The 19464-nt window shown below is 48.0% G+C and overlaps 1 protein-coding gene across 1 annotated transcript in view; it reads left to right on the top strand.

The window, feature by feature from the left end:
• Positions 1-19464, top strand: part of CRAMP1 (cramped chromatin regulator 1) — a 1037800-nt gene that overhangs the window by 784866 nt on the left and 233470 nt on the right. The window contains exons 15-16 of the mRNA XM_078662937.1: positions 8059-8157; positions 8264-8439. Of these exons, the coding sequence (XP_078519063.1) occupies positions 8059-8157; positions 8264-8439 (275 nt within the window). The remainder of the gene's footprint in view (positions 1-8058; positions 8158-8263; positions 8440-19464) is intronic.

The following is a 19464-nucleotide window of genomic DNA, read 5'->3' as shown; positions in this document are numbered from 1 at the left end:
GGGCAGCCGACGCGAAGAAGGCTGTCGACCCGGTGAAGTCGACCAAGGGTGTCGAGCCAAAGTCGGTCAAGGGCGTCGAGCCAAAATCGCTTAAGGGCGTCGAGCCGAAGACTGGGGCCCCGAACCCAGTAGTCCAGGCCGCCGACCGAAAAAGTCGGCGCCGAAGGCCGTCGACACGGAAGGAGGACACGGCGCACCTAAAAGGGCTGATCCTGTACCTCGGCCGGAGAAGACCAAGGCGCATCGACGCTCGAGTCTTCACACGCTGGTGGACCGAGGACGTCTGTCGGGTCGACGAAACCGTCCGCTTCCTTTACGAAGCAGGTGTCGGACTCACTGCAGCACATCAGGAAAAAGGCTTCCGCGGTCGATCCGAAGGATGCTTCCACCCCGAAGCCAGCTGCCAAAACGCCGAAGTCTTCGACGCCACTCCTGTTTACGTTGCCGCCGAAGGAGGCACCGAAGGCCTTCGCACCGCGGTCGGTCGCCGAAGCGCCCGGGCAAGGGTCTGCAGGGTCGAAGCCTTCTCAGCTGCTTGGGAGCTTGAAGCATCGACAACCCTTGCTGGAGGAGCAGTCGGAACACTTTATCGACGCCGACACCGGGAAACTTACCCTCTACAAAAGAAAGATCACGGCGACACAGCCTTTGGAGTCCTACACGATTCCTTTGAAGCGCAAGAAGCCTTCTACGGATTCCCCGGTTCTGGTTGAGCCACTTGCTCCACGGACTCCAAGAATTGCTACACCCTCACACACTTATTCAGACGTGGAGGCTGGGGAAGGTGATGACGAGAAGTATAACTTTTCTGCCAACACTGATCCTGAGGATCACCAGGACTCTTAGGCAGATGCAGGGGACCCGGGGGATCAGCAAACTGCCCCGGACACTCAGGTGTACAATGTCAAGACCTCTCCTACTGAGGATTCTGCGGCATTTATTGCCCTAATTGAGAGGGCGGCTAAAAACCACGACGTCCAGCTGCATGCTGACCCTATTGAAGTGGACTTCCTCTTTGATACCTTTTCCACGGCAGAAAAGACTGTCAAGACTCTCCCTATGCTGAAAGGGGTTCTGAAACATGCTGCAGACATTTTTAAGGAACCCACACGTGCCAGAGTGATCAACCCTAGGATTGAAAAGAAATATAAGCCGGCACCTGGCGACCCTACCTACATCAAGGGCCAGTTGCCATTGGACTCTCAGGTCGTGTCTAATGCCCGGAAGAGGGCGAATTCGCAAACCACTGGTGATGCTCCTCCCCCTGACAAGGAATCTAAAGTGCTGGAGGCATCAGGGAAGAGGGTGGCGGCTCAAGCGGCCAATATCTGGCGTATCTCAAACACTCAGGCGCTCTTGGCCAGATATGACATGGCGCACTAAGACACACTAGAGACCCTGTTACAACATCTACCAGATCAGTATAAGGAGGCTGCGGAGATGCTTATTCCGGAAGGGAAGCTCATCTCCAACGCTTCTATTAAATGTGCACTGGACGTGGCGGACACTGCGGCCAGGGCCATTAACACCAGTGTGATGTTGAGACGTCAGGCATGGCTCAGAATCTCCGGGTTCAAGCCGGAGATACAAACCACCATCCTCAATCAGCCGGTAAACCCTGATAGATTATTTAGTCCTGAGGTGGATACCACCCTGGAAAAGATAAAGAAGGATACCAAGACTGCAAAGTCCATGGGAGCGCTCCAGTCCCAACAGTTATGGGGCAGTACTTTTCGTCGCTCAGGCAATAGAGGTGTTTCCAGAGGCCAGATGTCCCAGCAAACGCAATACACTAAAGGTGGGGCGCAGACCTCTTACACCAAGCAGAGTAGAGGCGGCTATCGGGGCAACAGTGCCAAGGGCAGAGGCCGTGGAAACAACAACTCCCGTTCCTCCGCCACCAACAAACAGTGACGCCCTGTCACTGCCCCCCGACCATACCACACCTGTCGGGGGGGGGAAACTCCAACAGTTCCTGCCAGTCTGGAAATCCATCACCACAGACAGGTGGGTCAGGAAACTTATCCAGTTCGGTTATTGTCTGGAGTTAACATCCACTCCACCCAACATACCACCAAAACACCGTCCTATGTCCACAGAGCATTTGCACGTATTGTACTTGTCATGCTGCAAAAAGGGGCAATCGAGCTCGTGCCGGTGGAGGAAGAAGGCACAGGAGTGTACTCCCTGTACTTCTTGATCCCAAAGAAGGACGGGTCCCTCAGACCCATACTGGACCTCAGACCCCTAAACCAGTATATTCTCTCAGAACACTTTCACATGCTGACGCTGCAGCAAGTTCTTCCGTTGCTCAATCAGGGAGACTTCCTCGCAACCTTGGATCTCAAGGATGCGTATTTTCACATTCCACTACATCCATCACACAGAAAATACCTCAGATTCACCATTCAGGGTCGCCATCATCAGTTCAAGGTCCTACCTTTCGGGGTGACCACAGCGCCCAGGGTGTTCAGAAAATGTCTGGCGACAGTGGCTGCGCACCTCAGGAGGCAGAACGTTCATGTTTACCCTTATCTGGACGACTGGCTTGTCCAAGCAAAGCCGGCCCAGCAGTGCGCCGCCAACATGTCCCACACCATTCACCTTCTTCACGATCTGGGGTTCTCACTGATTTATCCGAAGTCGCACCTTCAGCCAGCCCATGTGGGGCAGTATCTGGGCGCGACAATAGATACTCTGGCAGCCACAGCTCAGCCGAATTCTGTGAGGATCGACAGCATTCAGTCGCTGATCCAGAAGTTCAGACCGCAACACTCGCTTCCAGCAAGAGTGTTCATGCAGTTGATAGGCATGATGGCCTCCTGCATCTTCATAGTCCCGCACGCGAGGCTACATATGCGTCCGCTCCAAGAATGCTTGGCTCGTCAGTGGACTCAGGCTCAAGGACAGTTGAACGACCTAGTGTTGGTGACCGGTCGGGCACACAGCTCTCTGCATTGGTGGAATCCACACAACCTTTGCAAGGGCCGACCGTTCCAGGAGCCTGTGCCACAGATTATCCTGACGACGGACGCATCTCTCCAGGGTTGGGGAGCTCATGTACTCCACTACACGGTGCAGGGACTGTGGTCAACGCAGCAAAAGAAGATGCACATCAACCTCCTAGAGCTGATGGCAATCTTCATGGCAATGAAGGCATTCAAAGTACATCTGTGCAACAAGGTCGTGTTGATCCGGACGGACAACATGACAGCCATGTACTATATTCAAAAGCAGGGAGGTACACACTCTCCACAGTTGTCTCATCTGGCTCTAAGCATGTGGAAGTGGGCCATTCAGAGGAACATCTTCCTCATGGCGGAACACCTCCCGGGCAAGGACAATCAGATGGCGGATCTGCTCAGCAGGTACAGCCACCAAATGCACGAGTGGGAGATACATCCATCAGTACTCCACCCGTACTTCCAGCAGTGGGGTCATCCAGAGATAGACCTGTTTGCCACAAGGGAAAACGCAAAATGCCAAAACTTTGCCGCCAGGTTCCCTCACCCACAGTCGCAGGGCAATGCGATATGGATGAACTGGTCAGGCAGATTTGCGTACGCTTTTCCCCCAGCGCCTCTCATACCGCTGGTGGCACGAAAGCTAAAGCAACACTCGATGACGCTCATCCTGGTTGCTCCAACGTGGGCACGCCAACCATGGTACACCACGTTTCTAGAACTCTCCGTGGTACCGCATCAAAGGCTGCACCTCACACCCAGACTTTTGACGCAGAGCCATGGCGACATTCAGCACCCAGATCCGCAACAGCTCAACCTGGCGATCTGGCTCCTGAGGTCTTAGAGTTTGGCTACCTTAACTTGCCTCCTGACTGCATGGATATCATACGGGAGGCAAGAAAGCCCACCACCAGAGCTTGCTATGCAGCAAAATGGAAGCGGTTTGTCATTTACTGTACAGAACACAACATCAACCCGCTAGATGCATCCACTCACAACATCATCTGTTATTTGTTACTTCTTTACAAATGCAATCCTGCATATGCTTCCATTCGGATACACTTATCCGCCATAGCGGCTTATCTCCAAAACAGGCAGCATCTGTGCCTGCCATTAAAGCCTTCCTAGAAGGACTGAAACGGGTCATCCCTCCCAGGACCCCGCCAGCTCCTGTATGGAACCTTAATGTGGTCCTCACCAGGCTGATGGGCCCACCTTTTGAGCCTCTGCATTCATGCGAGGTTCAGTTTTTAACATGGAAAGTGTCTTTTCTCATAGCCATTACGTCTCTGCGACGTGTTAGTGAGCTCCAGGCGCTCACTGTACAAGAGCCATTCATACAAATTCACTCGAACAGGGTGGTGCTGCGCACTAACCCTAAATTTCTTCCTAAGGTGGTTTCACAGTTCCATGTCAATCAGACCATTGAACTGCCCGCGTTCTTTCAAAACCCAGAGACAGTAGCCGAAAGAATGCTCCACACTCTTGACGTCAAACGAGCTTTGATGTACTACATCGATAGGACCAAGGATTTTAGGTAGACACAACAACTCTTTGTTGCCTTTTCGGCCCAGCACAAAGGCAACCCCATTTCCAAAACAGGTATAGCCAGCCAGGTGGATCTTTAAGTGTATTCAGATTTGCTATCACAAGGCTAAGCGCACTTTAACGGTTCCCCCCAGAGCCCACTCCACCCGCAAGTTGGGGGCCTTCATGGCTTTCCTTGGTAATATCCCTTTGGAAGACATTTGTAGAGCAGCCACATGGTCTACACCACACACATTTACTAAACACTACTGTGTAGATGTGCACTCCAAGCAGCTGTAGGGCAGGCTGTTCTTAAGACACTTTTTCAAACGTCTGCAGCTGGCACAGGCGGCCGCCGTTAATGGAGGGACTGCTATATATTCTATGCTATAGATATGAATTCAGCAGCCCACATGCCTCGAACTGAATATGCTACTTACCAGTATGCATCTGTTCTTGGCATGTTGGGCTGCTGACATTCATATCGCCCGCCCTCCTCCCCGGCGCCTGTAGTGGCTGCAGAATTCAACACTTACTCTTAGCATGGTCATCGCTCACACTGTTACTCTCCAAAAACAATCTGGGGATGGAGTCGATGCCCATGTGCACTGTAGTCCAGGGGAGGAGCCACCTATCTCGTGATACTTCGAAGACTCTTCCAGGACAACAATGTGCAATCATCCGGACCCAACACTAGGCGGCGATCTATGCTATAGATATGAATGTCAGCAGCCCTACATGCCAAGAACAGATGCATACTGGTAAGTAGCATATTCATTCCCGCCCCATATGTGGCAATTGCAACGCAACTTGCTTTATAAATAAGTAGGAGTTATTTAATAGGTTTCCTTCCCATTTTCTTACTAAATGACTTAAGTACCACAATAGATTTTAAAAACAGCAATCTCCTAGTTTTGACTGCATTGCACCATTGACCAGAACAATCAAACAAAATACCCAAATAGGGAAAGGTTTGAGTAAAATCTAGTAGTTTGGAGTCAATGTACATTGTTTTCTTAGCTTTCAATGTACGAGAGCCACAATTCATACAAAAAGTTTTAGTGGAATTTACCCTCAGATCCAAACTGGTCATAAAGGTTGCAAATGACGTAATCATTTTTTGCATTGCTAGCGGAGTCCTGGCCATCAATACTGCGTCATCAGCATAAATAAAAGCTGGTATTGGACGGTTGGAAGCCAGTGGCATGTCCTGACATTCCTGCAGTAAATTTTTCTCTAAATCATTGATATAAATAGTAAATAAAAAAGGGGCCAGGACACATCCTTGACGTACGCCCCTGTCAATGCTAAACATCCTGGTACATTCACCATTTTTCCCAAATATAATTGAGGCCCTTGCACCATTATATAAATCCTTAAGAAATTGGATAATGTTATCCGCCACCCCCAAGCATTCTAAAATTAGCCACACCTTACTGTGGGTCACACAGTCAAAGGCGGATGTAAGATCTACAAAAGTTAAAAACATTCTGCCACCTTTGGCTTTAGTATATTTTTCGAGGAGGATATGTAAGTTAAGGCACTGATCTACAGTCCCGATACCTTCCCTAAAGCCATATTGAAGGTCACTTATAATATTATGCTCGTCTGCCCATATTTGTAAACGATTTAAAATTACTCTGCCAAGGATTTTAACTGATATGCCGGTGCTAGTCTGAGTCAATAACTGGTTCCTGGTTCATAGGACTAAAGTAGATATAGCCATGGCTTCAATTATTTTCTGAATATTAAGACCTCACTAGCCCACCCATGAGGGTTTGGTTACCTCAGGGCTACACTCCCCTGGGGAAACTCGTTTTGCAACTGGTTTCCCCTCTCTGCTCCCAGTGCCTGCCTGTCTGCCTAAACAATGAGACAGCCCTCCTTCCTAGTCTGACATATCTGCTCTCCAAAGGCAGCTTCTCCCTTGAAACCTGCCTTTTGGGGCTAACCCCCAAGTGGCTTCCTACAGGAGGGAGACAACCCCTTCCTGGACTTCAATCCATCATTGTTCTACTTTTAGTGTCATTGGCAAGTCTCTCCAGGAGGGCTGAAAGTTGTCTCCTGGAGCAGGCTCCATGTGGGCCTGTAAAGGCAACAATGTTGCAGCTTTGCTAAAGCTGCAACAAGTTACATTAGTTTCACTTGAGATACAAGTCGGGCTTAATGTAACGAGTTGTTTAATACATTGAGTTCCCACTTTGGTCACACCGTTCAGGAGCTAGTACAGCTGAGGGGTCATTGTGTAACCCTGTACTCTCCAATAGGGCGACCAATCCTTAAAACAGTAGAAACTGTGGTTTCACCTGTCAGGGCTTGTAATGCAAATGTCCTGTCCGTGTCATATGACGCACAGTGCCTTCGGACTCTGTAGTCCTGCCAGAGGGGTGACTTACATAAATGTACAGGGGGAAGTAGTGCCTTTGCCATGGCTTTCAATGGCAAACTGGGGTTAGCAGGACACTACTCCTCTGCCAGCCTGCAGTGGAGAATTGGGTCACTCCTTTTACATGGACGACTTCCTGGGTTGCACAACTAGTGCTGCAAGCTTTGGGGTACCCCTCTAACTTACATGCCCTGGGGCCCATCTACTATGAACTTACATGTAAGTTAGCTAATTCTAATTGTGTACAGCCAATTTGACATACACTTAAGGGTCAAGGCACTGGCACTGGCACTGAGTTCTGATTAACATGCCTCAGCAGGCTCTCGGGAGTTGAAAAAGCAACAGCATAAGTCAAAAATCTGGGGTTGGGCATACAAAAAGATGCATTTCCTTAGTGTCTCAGGCCTAATTTCCCCAACACATATTATTCCACAGTTATGTTTTAGGACAAGACAAGTGCAGTTTTATTGTTGTTGGTGTTAGATGTCCTATTGCTTTTGGATGTCCTTTATGAGATCTATTTAGTGTAGGTCTTTTCCTTGATGAAAAGATCTGTCCCTTTTCAGAGATCTCCACTCTAGCTTCTGCTTATTACCCAAATGTATTTAGAAGTGGCATAGGCATCAGTTCGTTAGTGATCCATGAAATGATTATTTTATAGTAACATAGAGTTAAGACCAGATTGCTGAGTCCTAAGTACTTACTACACGTAGATTCTGACAGTATATTTGGATGGTAATACCTGCCACCAAATGAATGTTTTATATCAGCTAGGAGACAGGAGGTATGCTTTTATTTGGAAGAAGCACTTAGGCTCCTTGAACAGCAGACTTAGTTTGTTTTCTATCTAACCCACAAAGCCAATGTCCAAGCAGATTTCTTGAATGACAAAACTCACTTTTTGAGTCACAAGATGCACATCAGTCAGAAAAATAAGTTGAAGCAGTGTTGCAGGGGATATCTGCCCGACTTATTGTCTGATACTTTAGTATTGCGGATGGTTTATGTAGAAAAGAGGCAAATGCAGTAGTGACCAAAGAATAAGTACATACTAGCATTGTTGTGTAATTATAGGCCTGATTTGAAGTAAGCAGCGAGCCATAGGTGACCAAGTGACCAGACCTTACAATCACATGAGCTCAACGGCAAACAGTCTTGAATGATTTTTTTTCATTTCTCCAGGTAGAGGTTCCTTCCGTCCTATCCAGTCTTCGCTCTCTAAATCTTCTCTTTCTCGTCTCATCGTTCCAAAATTAACACCAGCTTGTGACCATTTGTCTAGTAAGTGGCTTGCTAGGAAATTGCAGAAGGTAGTCTTCTCTTATGTAAATTTTACTGTGCAGCTATTTAGTGGACTGGTTTGTTTGACATTTTTTTTCCCTCTAAGGTGCCATTGACATTGCCGCTAAAAGTGCAGGTATTCTACTTGATGGCCCCCTTCCAGTTCTGGAGTCTGATGTAATTGCGGGAATACGCCCTCTCTCCCCTGACCCACTTCCTTCAGTTGTGCCAGCAGAAGAATCTGTGCTTGATGTTCAGCCATCTTCCATGCCCACACTAAAGGTAGGTGACTTTACGTTGTTTATGGGAAAGTCCATTTTCTTAATTTAAATATTTATTTTTTGCCAACTTGTGTGCAAATAAATCTACAGGAAGATCCATGTGTTGAGTTGGCATCAATAGGGTGATGCTAAATACAACTACATATATGCCTTCCTTTGATGGATTTAGACATTACATAGTGAATTTTGTTCCTTTGTGGCCTGATTATCTATACTAAATAGCTATAGTGATGAGAATTGGGTTGGAAATTACTAGCCTTTTGTTATTACCTGTGTATATTGATTTAAAAAGTTCAGTTTAGTTTTTTGAAAGTTATAATACACGACAATCCTTTTCTTCAAAGTAAGCTGTGAGGGAGCGGGGCCAAGATGGTGGCCTGAGTAGACGCTAGTTAGCGAGGCTCCCCGTCCCGGACCCCCGTTGAGAACCGTTACACAATCCTTAAGCCCTGTACTCGACAGCATCCTACCTGGGAATGCATGAGTAGCCGGGGCTGGTCCTTCGGTGACGAGAGATGAGCAGAGCTGCACCCCGGAGACACACTTCTCCTGAGGCATTCGGCGCCGAAGTGTCATGCGGCCGGGGGAGCTAAGTAGCTCATGGCGATTCTCTGCTGCATGAGGGCCATCAGGGGGACAGCCGCCGAGGGACCGACGATCGGAGCTGTGGCCGGTCGCCTGTGACGAGGAACGGGGCTGCAGCGCATTGTGCCAGAAGCGAGTGGCAGCAGGAGCGGGCGGCGGAGGTGAGGGCTCACGACCCGGCAAGCACGAAACTCGACCCCCGGGATCTGCGGCCTGCAGCTGGTTGGCGCGAGGCGGCCCAGCGGAGCGGGGGTCGCTGCAACGAGGCCCCAGCGGACTGCCCACAGAGACGCGGAAGGCTGGGGCTGAGGCCAGGAGTCGGCGGATGCAACGAGGCGGCAGCGCTTGGTGAGAGAGGTGAGCTGCGGTAGGGACGACCCGGGAGGCCCGAAAATCGAGCCCCGAGGCCTGGGACCTACAACAGAACGTTCAGCGTGCCGAGGGAGCTGGGAAGCGGAGCACCCCCTAGCACTTGAGGGGTGAAACAGTACATAGCGTGGCCCCCTATGGAGGCAGAGGAGGCCAACAGTGGGGACTGAGGGCAGCCCGGTGCCGCAGAAGGGGCCTGCCCTAACACAGTGCAGTACCATCTTTGCGGAGGTCCGCCTGATTGGCAGAAGCCAGTGCCTGGGTGAGAGAGGTGAGCTGCGGCGGGGACAACCCGGGTGGCGCAAAAATCGAGCCCCGAGGTCTGGGGCTTACAACAGAACGTTCAGCGCGCCGAGGGAGTTGGGGAAGCGGAGCACCCCCTTGCCCTTGAGGGGTGAAACAGTGCATAACGTGGCCTCCCTGGGGGCAGAGGAGACCAACAGTGGGGACTGAGGGCAGCCCGGTGCCACAGAAGGGACCTGCCCCAACACAGTGCAATGCCATCTTGGAGGAGGCCTGTAGGAGAGTGGGGTCTGCAATCCTATGGTCACCCCAGATTTTTGCTTTTTTGCTTCACTGGTTTACGACTTTCCCTGGCTGTGGGCCTGCTAATCAGACCCACAGCCTAGCTGTTCTCGCTCTAAATTTGACAACCATGTACCTTAGGTGCATTTACCAATTGGTACTGGGCCACCTTATCAGTCCCTGTACAGTGTACCATAGGTACCCAGGGCATAGGTGTACCCAGGGCCTACCAGGGGCTGAAGCATGTATTATGCCACCCCTGGCTGGCCATCTAAACAGACACAACTGGCTGCACGACAGCTGGGGCAAGGTGGTGTAATCACCCTTTGCTTTAGATATAGTTACCTATATCTAAACCTAAAATGGACACATATATTCCTATCAGTCACTACTATGGAAGGCCTTATCAATCCTGAAGGCAGAGTGCGTGGAATTATGTGAGATGGTGCTCTGGCATGAGCTGAGCCCGTTTGCAGCTTGCGGAACCAAGTCCTAATAGCTGTTCCATGATAACGCTATACCATATACTCTTAAGTGCATTATAATCCTCGCGGTTAAATGATAACTCTGGTATAACATTATCAACACATGTCGAGTAAGGTGTCATACGAATTGGAATACTACCCCCTCGCCAATTCTAGCGACGGGGGTAGCATTCCACCCTTCTAGAGGGACACGACATGTATGTAACTGAGAACCCCGGTAAAGTTAACTCGAGCCTTGGCATCACAAAATGGATGCTGCCACCACAGACACAAGTCTGACCTCCTGCTGCTGGGAGTCCTTCCAGCGCGGGAGGCTTGGACAAAGGGTTTTCTGCCTTGGGAGTTGCTAGCACCACCCCAGACAGGATTTTGTGTATTGGGTAAGATAGGCCTGAAAGGAATGAGACATGCCCGGGGCACACAAGGTGTCCTGTGCATACACCGGTTCAAACCAGTTGCTGGGGCCTACCTGCCCCAGCTCTGGCGGGAAGCCGGACAAAGGATAGGGGGTGTAACCACCCCCCTTCCTGGTCCCACCCAGGGGAGGGACCTAGTCAGTAGTGCAGCCCCCTTTAGCAGGATAAAGGTAGGAGCTGGTCCCATTCCAAATTAGATTAATCCTGAACTACTCTACAAGAAGAAACTCTGGACTTCGACGTTCTGCTCCACAGAAGACTGAAGAAATCTCCCTTGTGGGCAAGGAGTGTCCACCCTGCACAAGCAGGCACCATCAAGCGTCCAGCGGCTTCACTTTGTCATCTTCCCTCGAGGATCCAGACTTCAGAGCCCGACGAGACCCGGATTCCCAGACCTCTCCGACCTCAACTCACATCTGCAGCAAAGCTGAGACCCGTGGGTGCGACGAGACATGTGGGACCGGCCATCTTGAACGAGACTGCACTTCGCTTCCAGCACGACTATCGAGGTAAACTCGACCAAGTGCTTTGGGGACTGAGTTGTCCCCCTACTTTGGACCGAGCTGAGCCGGTACCGATTGCAGTAATTCATTTGTGCAACTCCGGGGAGCACGTGATCAAGTGACACGTTGCCCTTTGACGACTGGTGGTTGCTGGTATGCAGCTCATTGGCAGCCATCAGACCATATGAAAACTGAGAAAACAGAAATCCGAATTAACAAAACCCCAACCTTGCCCTGATGAATTTGCTGAAACAACAGCAATGAAACATGTCAGCATCATTCAAGCATGGTATAATCTGAACCATTTTTAATTGGGACCACTCGCAGCAACAGAATAAAGTCAATATAGCTAGCAAGTGCTTCCCATTTTTAACAACATTGGCCATTCCCTTCCACATTGGCCATTGCAGGGGTTCTAAGTGCACTCACTGATATTTGGTCACTTTTAGGAGACAGAAGAGGTGTTGTTTGGATTATTTATTTACACAGCACTTCTTAATAGTTTGTATTCACGCATTCATTATCCTTTGGGTGTTCTTTTCTGTTGTGTCTCTGTTTGGTTTGTCACGACAAAGAGAGAGCGACCAATGATGAGAAGTGGGTAAACTGTCAATACCAGGTCAGGAACCCCCTCGGGTGTTACTACCGTGAGGCGCTCTCTTTTTGTTTTCACACGTTTTTTTGTCTTCACACGTTCTTCCCCACGGGTGGGAATGAGATAAGACCTTAGTATATGTTCACACCACGGCCTGTGGATTAGTGTTAAGGATACATTTCTTTTGAGTAAGAGCATGACCCTTTGTGCAACTCTACTCCAGGTCTGCCTGATTTGTTGGTGTCGGTTGGAGGAGGTATTTTGTGTTGAATACGCCTTACAGGCCACAAGCCTGATGCCCAAAAGAAGATACTAAACCTTCCCATCAGTGGCTCATCTCTGTTTGGGTCTCACGCCGACGACGAGATGACTAAAATGAAGGCGGAGATGGACACGGTTAAAGCTGTGGGGTTGGAGAAACGCAAGGAGTTCAAGAAGCGCTTCCGTCAGGGCGACAAGCGGTCTTACCAACAGAGGGTTCAAACCCCTCAGTGGTCATCCCAAACACAGCAAAGGTCTCAGTTCCGGCAGAGACGCCCTGGTAGAAGCAGAGGAAATAACAACAAGCAACAGTCCACCTCCAAGCAGCCTCCCAAACCTTGAGTCGTTGCTTCCTCCTCAACTGTTCGCCACTCCGGTGGGAGGGAGTGTAACTTGCCACCTAGAAGACTGGAAATCCATTACAAAGGACAACTGAGTGCTGAGTATTGTACAGCATGGTTACTAGCTGAGGTTCAAGTCACCTCCTCCGCAAGTGTCCCCTCAACTCAAGCACTTTTCTCGACTTCAAAGTCAGCTGTTGAAGGACAACGTTTCTACCCTTCTCATGAAAAAGGCCATAGAGGAGGTCACCCCATGCGAAGAAATCAAGGAGTATACTCCCGCTACTTTCTAGTCCAAAAACGAAGAGTAGCCAAAGAGTACAGACCTATACTCGACCTACGTCTGCTGAACAGGTTCATCTAAAAAGAGAAATTTCGTATGCTACCCCTGCACCAGATCTTTCCACACCTTTACCAGGGAGACTGGATGTGTGCCATCGACCTGCAGGACGCGTACTTTCATATACCTGTCTCAGTAAAGCACCGGAAATTCCTCTGGTTTCAGATAGACCGTCATCACTACCAGTATCGAGTGCTTCCGTTCGGCCTCAAATCCGCCCCACGGACATTCTCCAAGTGCATGGCGGTGGTGGCTGCCTTCCTCCGCAGGCGAAAGATCTTCTTCTATCTCTATCTAGACGACTGGCTTCTGAAAAGCTCCACACCTGTTCTGCTTCAGAGCAATCTATCGTACTGTCTCAACCTGATGCATTCCTTGGGGTTGCAGGTCAACTACAAGAAGTCAGTAGTCAACCCCACCCAAAGAATACACTACCTGGGCACCTCCTTGGACTCCGCAAAGGCAAGCGTGTGTCCTTCGGAGGAGAGGTTGTCATCCATGCTTCTAAAGTGTTGCATCCTGCTAGACACTCAAAGTCCCACAGCCAGACAAGTGTTGTCTCTTCTGGGATCGATGGCCTCGTGCATCTACATCGTGCCCAATGCACGCCTTAACATGAGGCTTCTGCAGCAGGCCCTAGAGGACCAATGGTCTCAGAGATCAGGACACTGGGAGGATCAGGTCTCTCTCAACCAAAGTGCCAGAGACTCCATCAGATGATGGATGAAACGCTCGCATCTTCTGCGGGGAGTCCCGTTCCATCAAACGCCTCCATCGCAGACAGTGGTCACGGATGCCTCGATGCACGGCTGGGGGGCTCATATGGACCAGCTTCACGTTCAGGGCCTCTGGTCCGAAGTGGAAAGAGGCTAGCACATCAACTTCTTGGAGCTCCGGGCTGTCTACCTGGCGCTCAAGTCCCTCTACCCATCTCTACGCACCAGCCACATTCATTTCAGACTGACAACACGACAACAATGTTCTATCTGAACAAGCAGGGAGGCACAAGGTCATGAGTTCGGTCTCTGGAAGCTCAAGCCATTTGGCACTGGCTTCTGGCGAGAGGCCTCTCCATCGTGGCAGTTCACTTGCCAGGAATCCTGAATGTTCAGGCGGACGGCCTAAGTAGAGACTACGTAGAAGCACACATCTGGGTGCTCAACGAAGAGGTCACGCAAGAGGTGTTTCGGCAATGGGGAGTACCAGACATAGACTTGTTCGCAGATGCGGCAAACGTAAAATGCCCCGTCTTCGCGTCCAGATTTCCCCAACAGGGATCACGGGGGAATGCTCTTTTGATCAACTGGTCTCAGACATTGCTGTACGCCTTTCCTCCCCAGCTTCTGATCCCCGCGGTGATACAGAAGTTCTACAGGACCAACACCAGGATGATCCTGATAGCGGCCACGCCAGTGGTGGTACCCGGATCTCCTCCAGCTGTCGGAAGTCCCTCACCGGAGACTGCCCTGCCGCCCAGACTTACTGACCAAGGACGAGGGGAAGGTGTTTCCCCCCATCCTTCCTTCCCTTCGCTTGACTCCTGAGGTCATCCAATATGGCCACCTAGAGCTTTCAGCTGATTACATGAACATTCTTAAAGATGCGAAGAGGCCCTCCACTAGAAAGTCTTATGCTTTCAAATGGAAGAGATTTTACATTTGGTGTCTAGACAACTCTCTTGATCCTATGCACGGTCAGGAGCAGGTGATTCTACCCTACTTGTTACATTTGGCAAAGTAAGGCTTGAAGTACCCCTCCATCAGGGTTCACTTAGCGGCAATCACAGCCTACAGGAAGTCTCCTTCTCAGACCTCATTCTTCCTTATGCCTGTGGTCAAAGATTTCCTAGAGGGGCTTAAGAAAGTGTTTCCACCAGTGAGGTCCCCCTCTCCTCCCTGGGAGCTTACCATTGTTCTTACAAAATGGATGGGTGCTCCCTTCGAGCCTATCCATAAGGCTTCTTTGCAGCACTTGACCTGGAAGCTGCTTTTTTGGTAGCCATCACCTCTGCCCGTAGGATGAGCAAGATCCAGTCCCTATGTTGTAAGGAACCTTACACTGTATTTCATGCCAATAGGGTGGTACTGAGGACGCACCCAGGCTTCTTACCTAAGATGGTCTCGGATTTCCGTATTATTAATCAGTGCATTACTCTGCCTACCTTTTTTCCTCAACCAACCACTTCCCCGGATAGGTCTCTACACTCTCTTGATCTCCGAAGGGTTTTGAAGTTTTACCTAGCTAAGACTCTTCCACTTAGGAAATCTGGCCGTCTTTTTGTTAATTATGGGTCAACTAATACCGGTCTGTCAGCCTCAAAAAGATCTATCTCACGATGGATCGTCTCCTGTATAGCGCTGTTTTACCAATTAGCTAACAGAGCTTTACAGGGCAAACCTCATGCACACTCTACCAGAGGGAAAGCTTCTACTACAGCTCTCCTTCGTAACATTCCAATCTCTGAGATTTCTAAGGCCACTACATGGCGTTCTGTACATACCTTTACTCGCCATTATTGCCTAGATTCAGATACACAGGCCGATGCCCAAGTGGGACAGGCCTCTTTAAGAAATCTGTTTGCATAACTGCATTTTAAATAAGATGTTAATTCTTTTTTTTGCTGTATACTTGATTGCTCGTCCGCGAGACTTTGGGTATGGGCTTGCTAATCTATTCATAGATTATGACTATTGATGAGTATCCCCTGGATGAGAAGGATTAGTTACTTACCTGTAATCCTAGTTCTCATCCAGGGGTATACTCATCAAAGTCATAAGCTCCCACCCACCTCCCCTGGCGAGCATTACTGCATTGTATGATGTCTACGGATTTACTCAGGTGATTTTTCACCTCCAAAAACAACTGACCTAACTGCCACCTGTGGTGCATCATGGGAGCAGGGGGTCGCCTGCAGGGCCTTAAAGGCACGGTACCCCTACTCTAATGCCTTAAAGGCAAGGTGTCAGTTTTATTTATACTCTACTGCAGCCTACTGGCACATGCCTGCAATTACAGGTTTTTTATGGCAATAAAGCATTGTTGTATGGCAAATGTTTACTGCTCTCTTTCTTCCTTAGAGGTTGGGAGAGTATGGGTATAACATACAAACCTATGTAATTTTCATCATTTTGGCCATTGTGGAAATATGTTAGGCTGCATAGAAATATGTTTTCATATAGGCGTATATAGGTGTATATATATGTATTTTCTATATGCTCCGGGATCCCGCACATGGGCGGGGATTATTCATAGATTATGACTTTGAGGAGTATACCCCTGGATGAGAACTAGGATTACAGGTAAGTAACTAATCCTTCCTGGCCTCTGAGAGCACAGGCTCTCCCTCGCAGTGGGCCAGAAATCCATCTGTGTTGGAAGGCTGGAAGATCTGAGTCAGCCAATACACCAAGAGAATAGTAGGACCCTCTGAGTGTATGTCCCAATAAATGATACTGGCATCAGTACAGATTGAATTAGTCCAGGTGTTTGATACCAAACCCTGTTACTCTCAGTAAAGCCCTTATGTAGCTAGGTAACTCGTCATGACCAGTGCCCAGTACCTGTCATCAAAATCGCCTCCTGAACACTTGCAATGACTTTTAATGGAACTAGGCCTCACAGTATATATTTAAAAGTAACAAGGACTCCCTGATTTTTTTTAATTTCTAGGACAGGGTAAAACACAATGGAAGTTAATTCCTAGACAATCATGTAAATAAACAAACGCTAAATGTGTGTCGCATAATCAGTTATAGTAGTGTTTAACAAAAACAGTGAAAAAGGTCGAAACAAATTATATAAAAAATTATGAAAATATTTTATTCAATTATTCATGCTCTTCAATAAAAAAGTTTTTTTCTGCAAATATCTAATACATTTTATACACCTATGTTAAAAGATCATACATATCATAAAAACGACAAATGTTTTTCATAAAACACAATAAGCGAAGTTGTGGCAAAACTGTATATTTCTCGACGCACGTTTCGGCGTAGTAACGCCTTCGTCAGGAAAGAGCCACAGTTCCTGAAATAAATAAAAACATTACTAACCAAACTTTCATGTTCTTGTTTCACCAAAAGAGATTGTGTTCTTTACAATATTATAATTAGACAAATATATTTACTAATAACGGGTATACCTTCATTGCTACAGTCACTAAAGAATAATAGATACTAAACACCTAATATATTTAAAGGAAGATATAGGACATAGACAACTATATGGATGGGATTTAATAGGTTGACACAATCATATATAATGAATTTCATCGTATTTCCCTATTAAGGTGAAAGTAGAAGAATGAGAGTTATGAGTCCCAAACGACCCAGAATGGTTTATGCTGCAATCTAGGAGTAAGTGATTAATGTAGTAGGATGTCCTATTTTTATACCTGTATTGTTGGAGAAAGATACCTGGTTTCAGAAAGGAGAAAAGAAAAGAATTCCCTGGTGGATGGGTACCTGATAATATAAGATAGCAAACAGGAATGCTTAATTAGTTTACTGATGGATCGGTGATAGTTGTTCATTTATTGTATTTAAATGTTTAATGAGATTATACCTTATTTATTATTTTATCAATTTCATCCAGTACTACTTATCATTGATTCCTGGTATCTCTCTTTCGAATCAAGTTATTTAGTAAGGTGACTGGATCCTTTTATTTGATGAGTTCGAAAGATAAAAAAAGGAATCATTCGATCTAGGGATTAAAAATGGGTATAATTTATTATAAGGTTCATATTGTAAGTATATCATAATAGGGTCTAGTAATTCACAATCTTTACCTTAATGATGGATGGATAGACAATCCAATTGAGTTAAAATTCAAAGACTGAATCCTGCGTAGATGGCAGACTGTAGTCAGGATAATATTGAGCCTGCGACTCGGATATTGTGTCCTGTAAGTGGAAAGAGCAATGAGACTTAATTGGAATGCCTGGCATAGTTATTATACAACTTGCTGTGAATATGCAGACAACTATTTATGGGTTCTAGATGGAGTATGATGGTAATTACTGCTCCACAGAGCAGGCATATAACTGTAGCCTACTACTTTCTATTCCTTATATAAAGGAAATGTGAATTAACAGAAATTACTATGTGTCTACTGCGGAATGCCGCCACCCGGTGCAGCCAGGAGATACTTGAGAGTTCAGTGTGCTTAGAGTCGCAGTCATAGGAAATACACAACTATACCGAGGATGGGACCTATAAGGATTGGTGGATACCTAAATGGGTACCATGATAGTTATGCCCAATCGGTTGAGTACTTCATAGAACTAGTTTTTAGTCTCGGCATCTATGGCGCAAGACAGATGGTCTAAAAAAATAGTGAGGGTTCACCTAAATTACTGTGAAGGGTAAAGTTTCAGGGGCAGGGAACCAGCCTCAGCGGTGATATACGATCGTTTCACTGTTCTTGTAATCAAATTTAATGTCAGTGGGACAAAGCAGGGCGCTCTTACAGAGCAATAAAAATGCGCTGAGTTATATATTCATAAGCGATCGCTGGGATAACTAACGCTTACGCACTTACCTTAATGAATGAATAACGCACGGCTCGGGAGCGGCTTTCAGTAAAACGCCATCTGTCCTTATCCAGCGTGGAAACGGTGATTCCTCGTGGTCCTGTTACTGTTTAAATAGGTATTTTATGGAGATTACGTGCCTAATTAGTAGCGTCCTCGCGGACGTCGGACTGGGCATCACAGCAGCATACCAGCTAATGAAGATGTGCCCTCACATGAAATATAATGCTCCCTGCCTTAGGGCTCTAAAGGCCTGATGTAGACGTGACTTACATATAGTGCATGCAGTGTTCATGGCCATTGCACATGGAGTGAACAATGTCGTGTTTTCAAAATGGCTTGCACCATTTTATGCATTCTGCAATGGCAGTCTACAGGTAGTTTGTGTGCGGGTCCCTTTGGGCGGCAAAATACATGCTGCAGTCCAAGGGGCCCTCTTTTAGAACCCAAGCCCTGTTTAAAAGGGGTATAATTTACCAGGGTCTTACGAGGGTGCTAATGTTCTTGTCAGTTGGGTCACAATTAATGTGTGTAGTTAGGGAATGAGCACTGGCACGGAGGTCTAGTTAGCAGGGACCCAGTGCACTTCCAATCAAAAGCATCAGTACCAGTGGGCAAAAAGTGGGGCTGAACATGTCTAAAAGAAGCACTTTCCCTCTGTGGTCACAAGCCAATCCTTCCTGGGTCGATCATTCGCTTTTTGAGCGTCCCAAAAACTCTCTAACAGCACTTCTGAGTTTAGCGAGCTCGGGTGCTACTTTGTGTTTCTGGTCTTAGTCCTTGGTACTGCACTGTGGCAGTGGCTTAAAGAGTTTAAGCTACCAATTTGTCCCAACAGGCTTCTTCAGCTGTTGAGTCCCTGTGCTGCAAACAGTAGGCCAGTCAGCTGCCCCCTGGAGTTCTATTGACTAGGCAGGGCTCTAGGTACAGCTTCTCCTTGAGCAGCACACTGCAGGACCAGTCCTCCTCTTCGCTGGCCACCAGAAGCAGCAGGTGCAGTCTTGATGGTGCAGTCTCTCTCTCCTGGTCTCTTCGGTGCAGCAGGGCAATCCTTCTTCGTTCCTTCTTGCAAG

Source organism: Lissotriton helveticus, chromosome 10, assembly GCF_964261635.1.
Source record: "Lissotriton helveticus chromosome 10, aLisHel1.1, whole genome shotgun sequence".
NCBI classification, from domain to species: Eukaryota; Metazoa; Chordata; class Amphibia; order Caudata; family Salamandridae; genus Lissotriton; species Lissotriton helveticus.
Note: the sequence above shows the minus strand (reverse complement) of the source record. Positions and strands in the feature narration are given on the sequence as shown.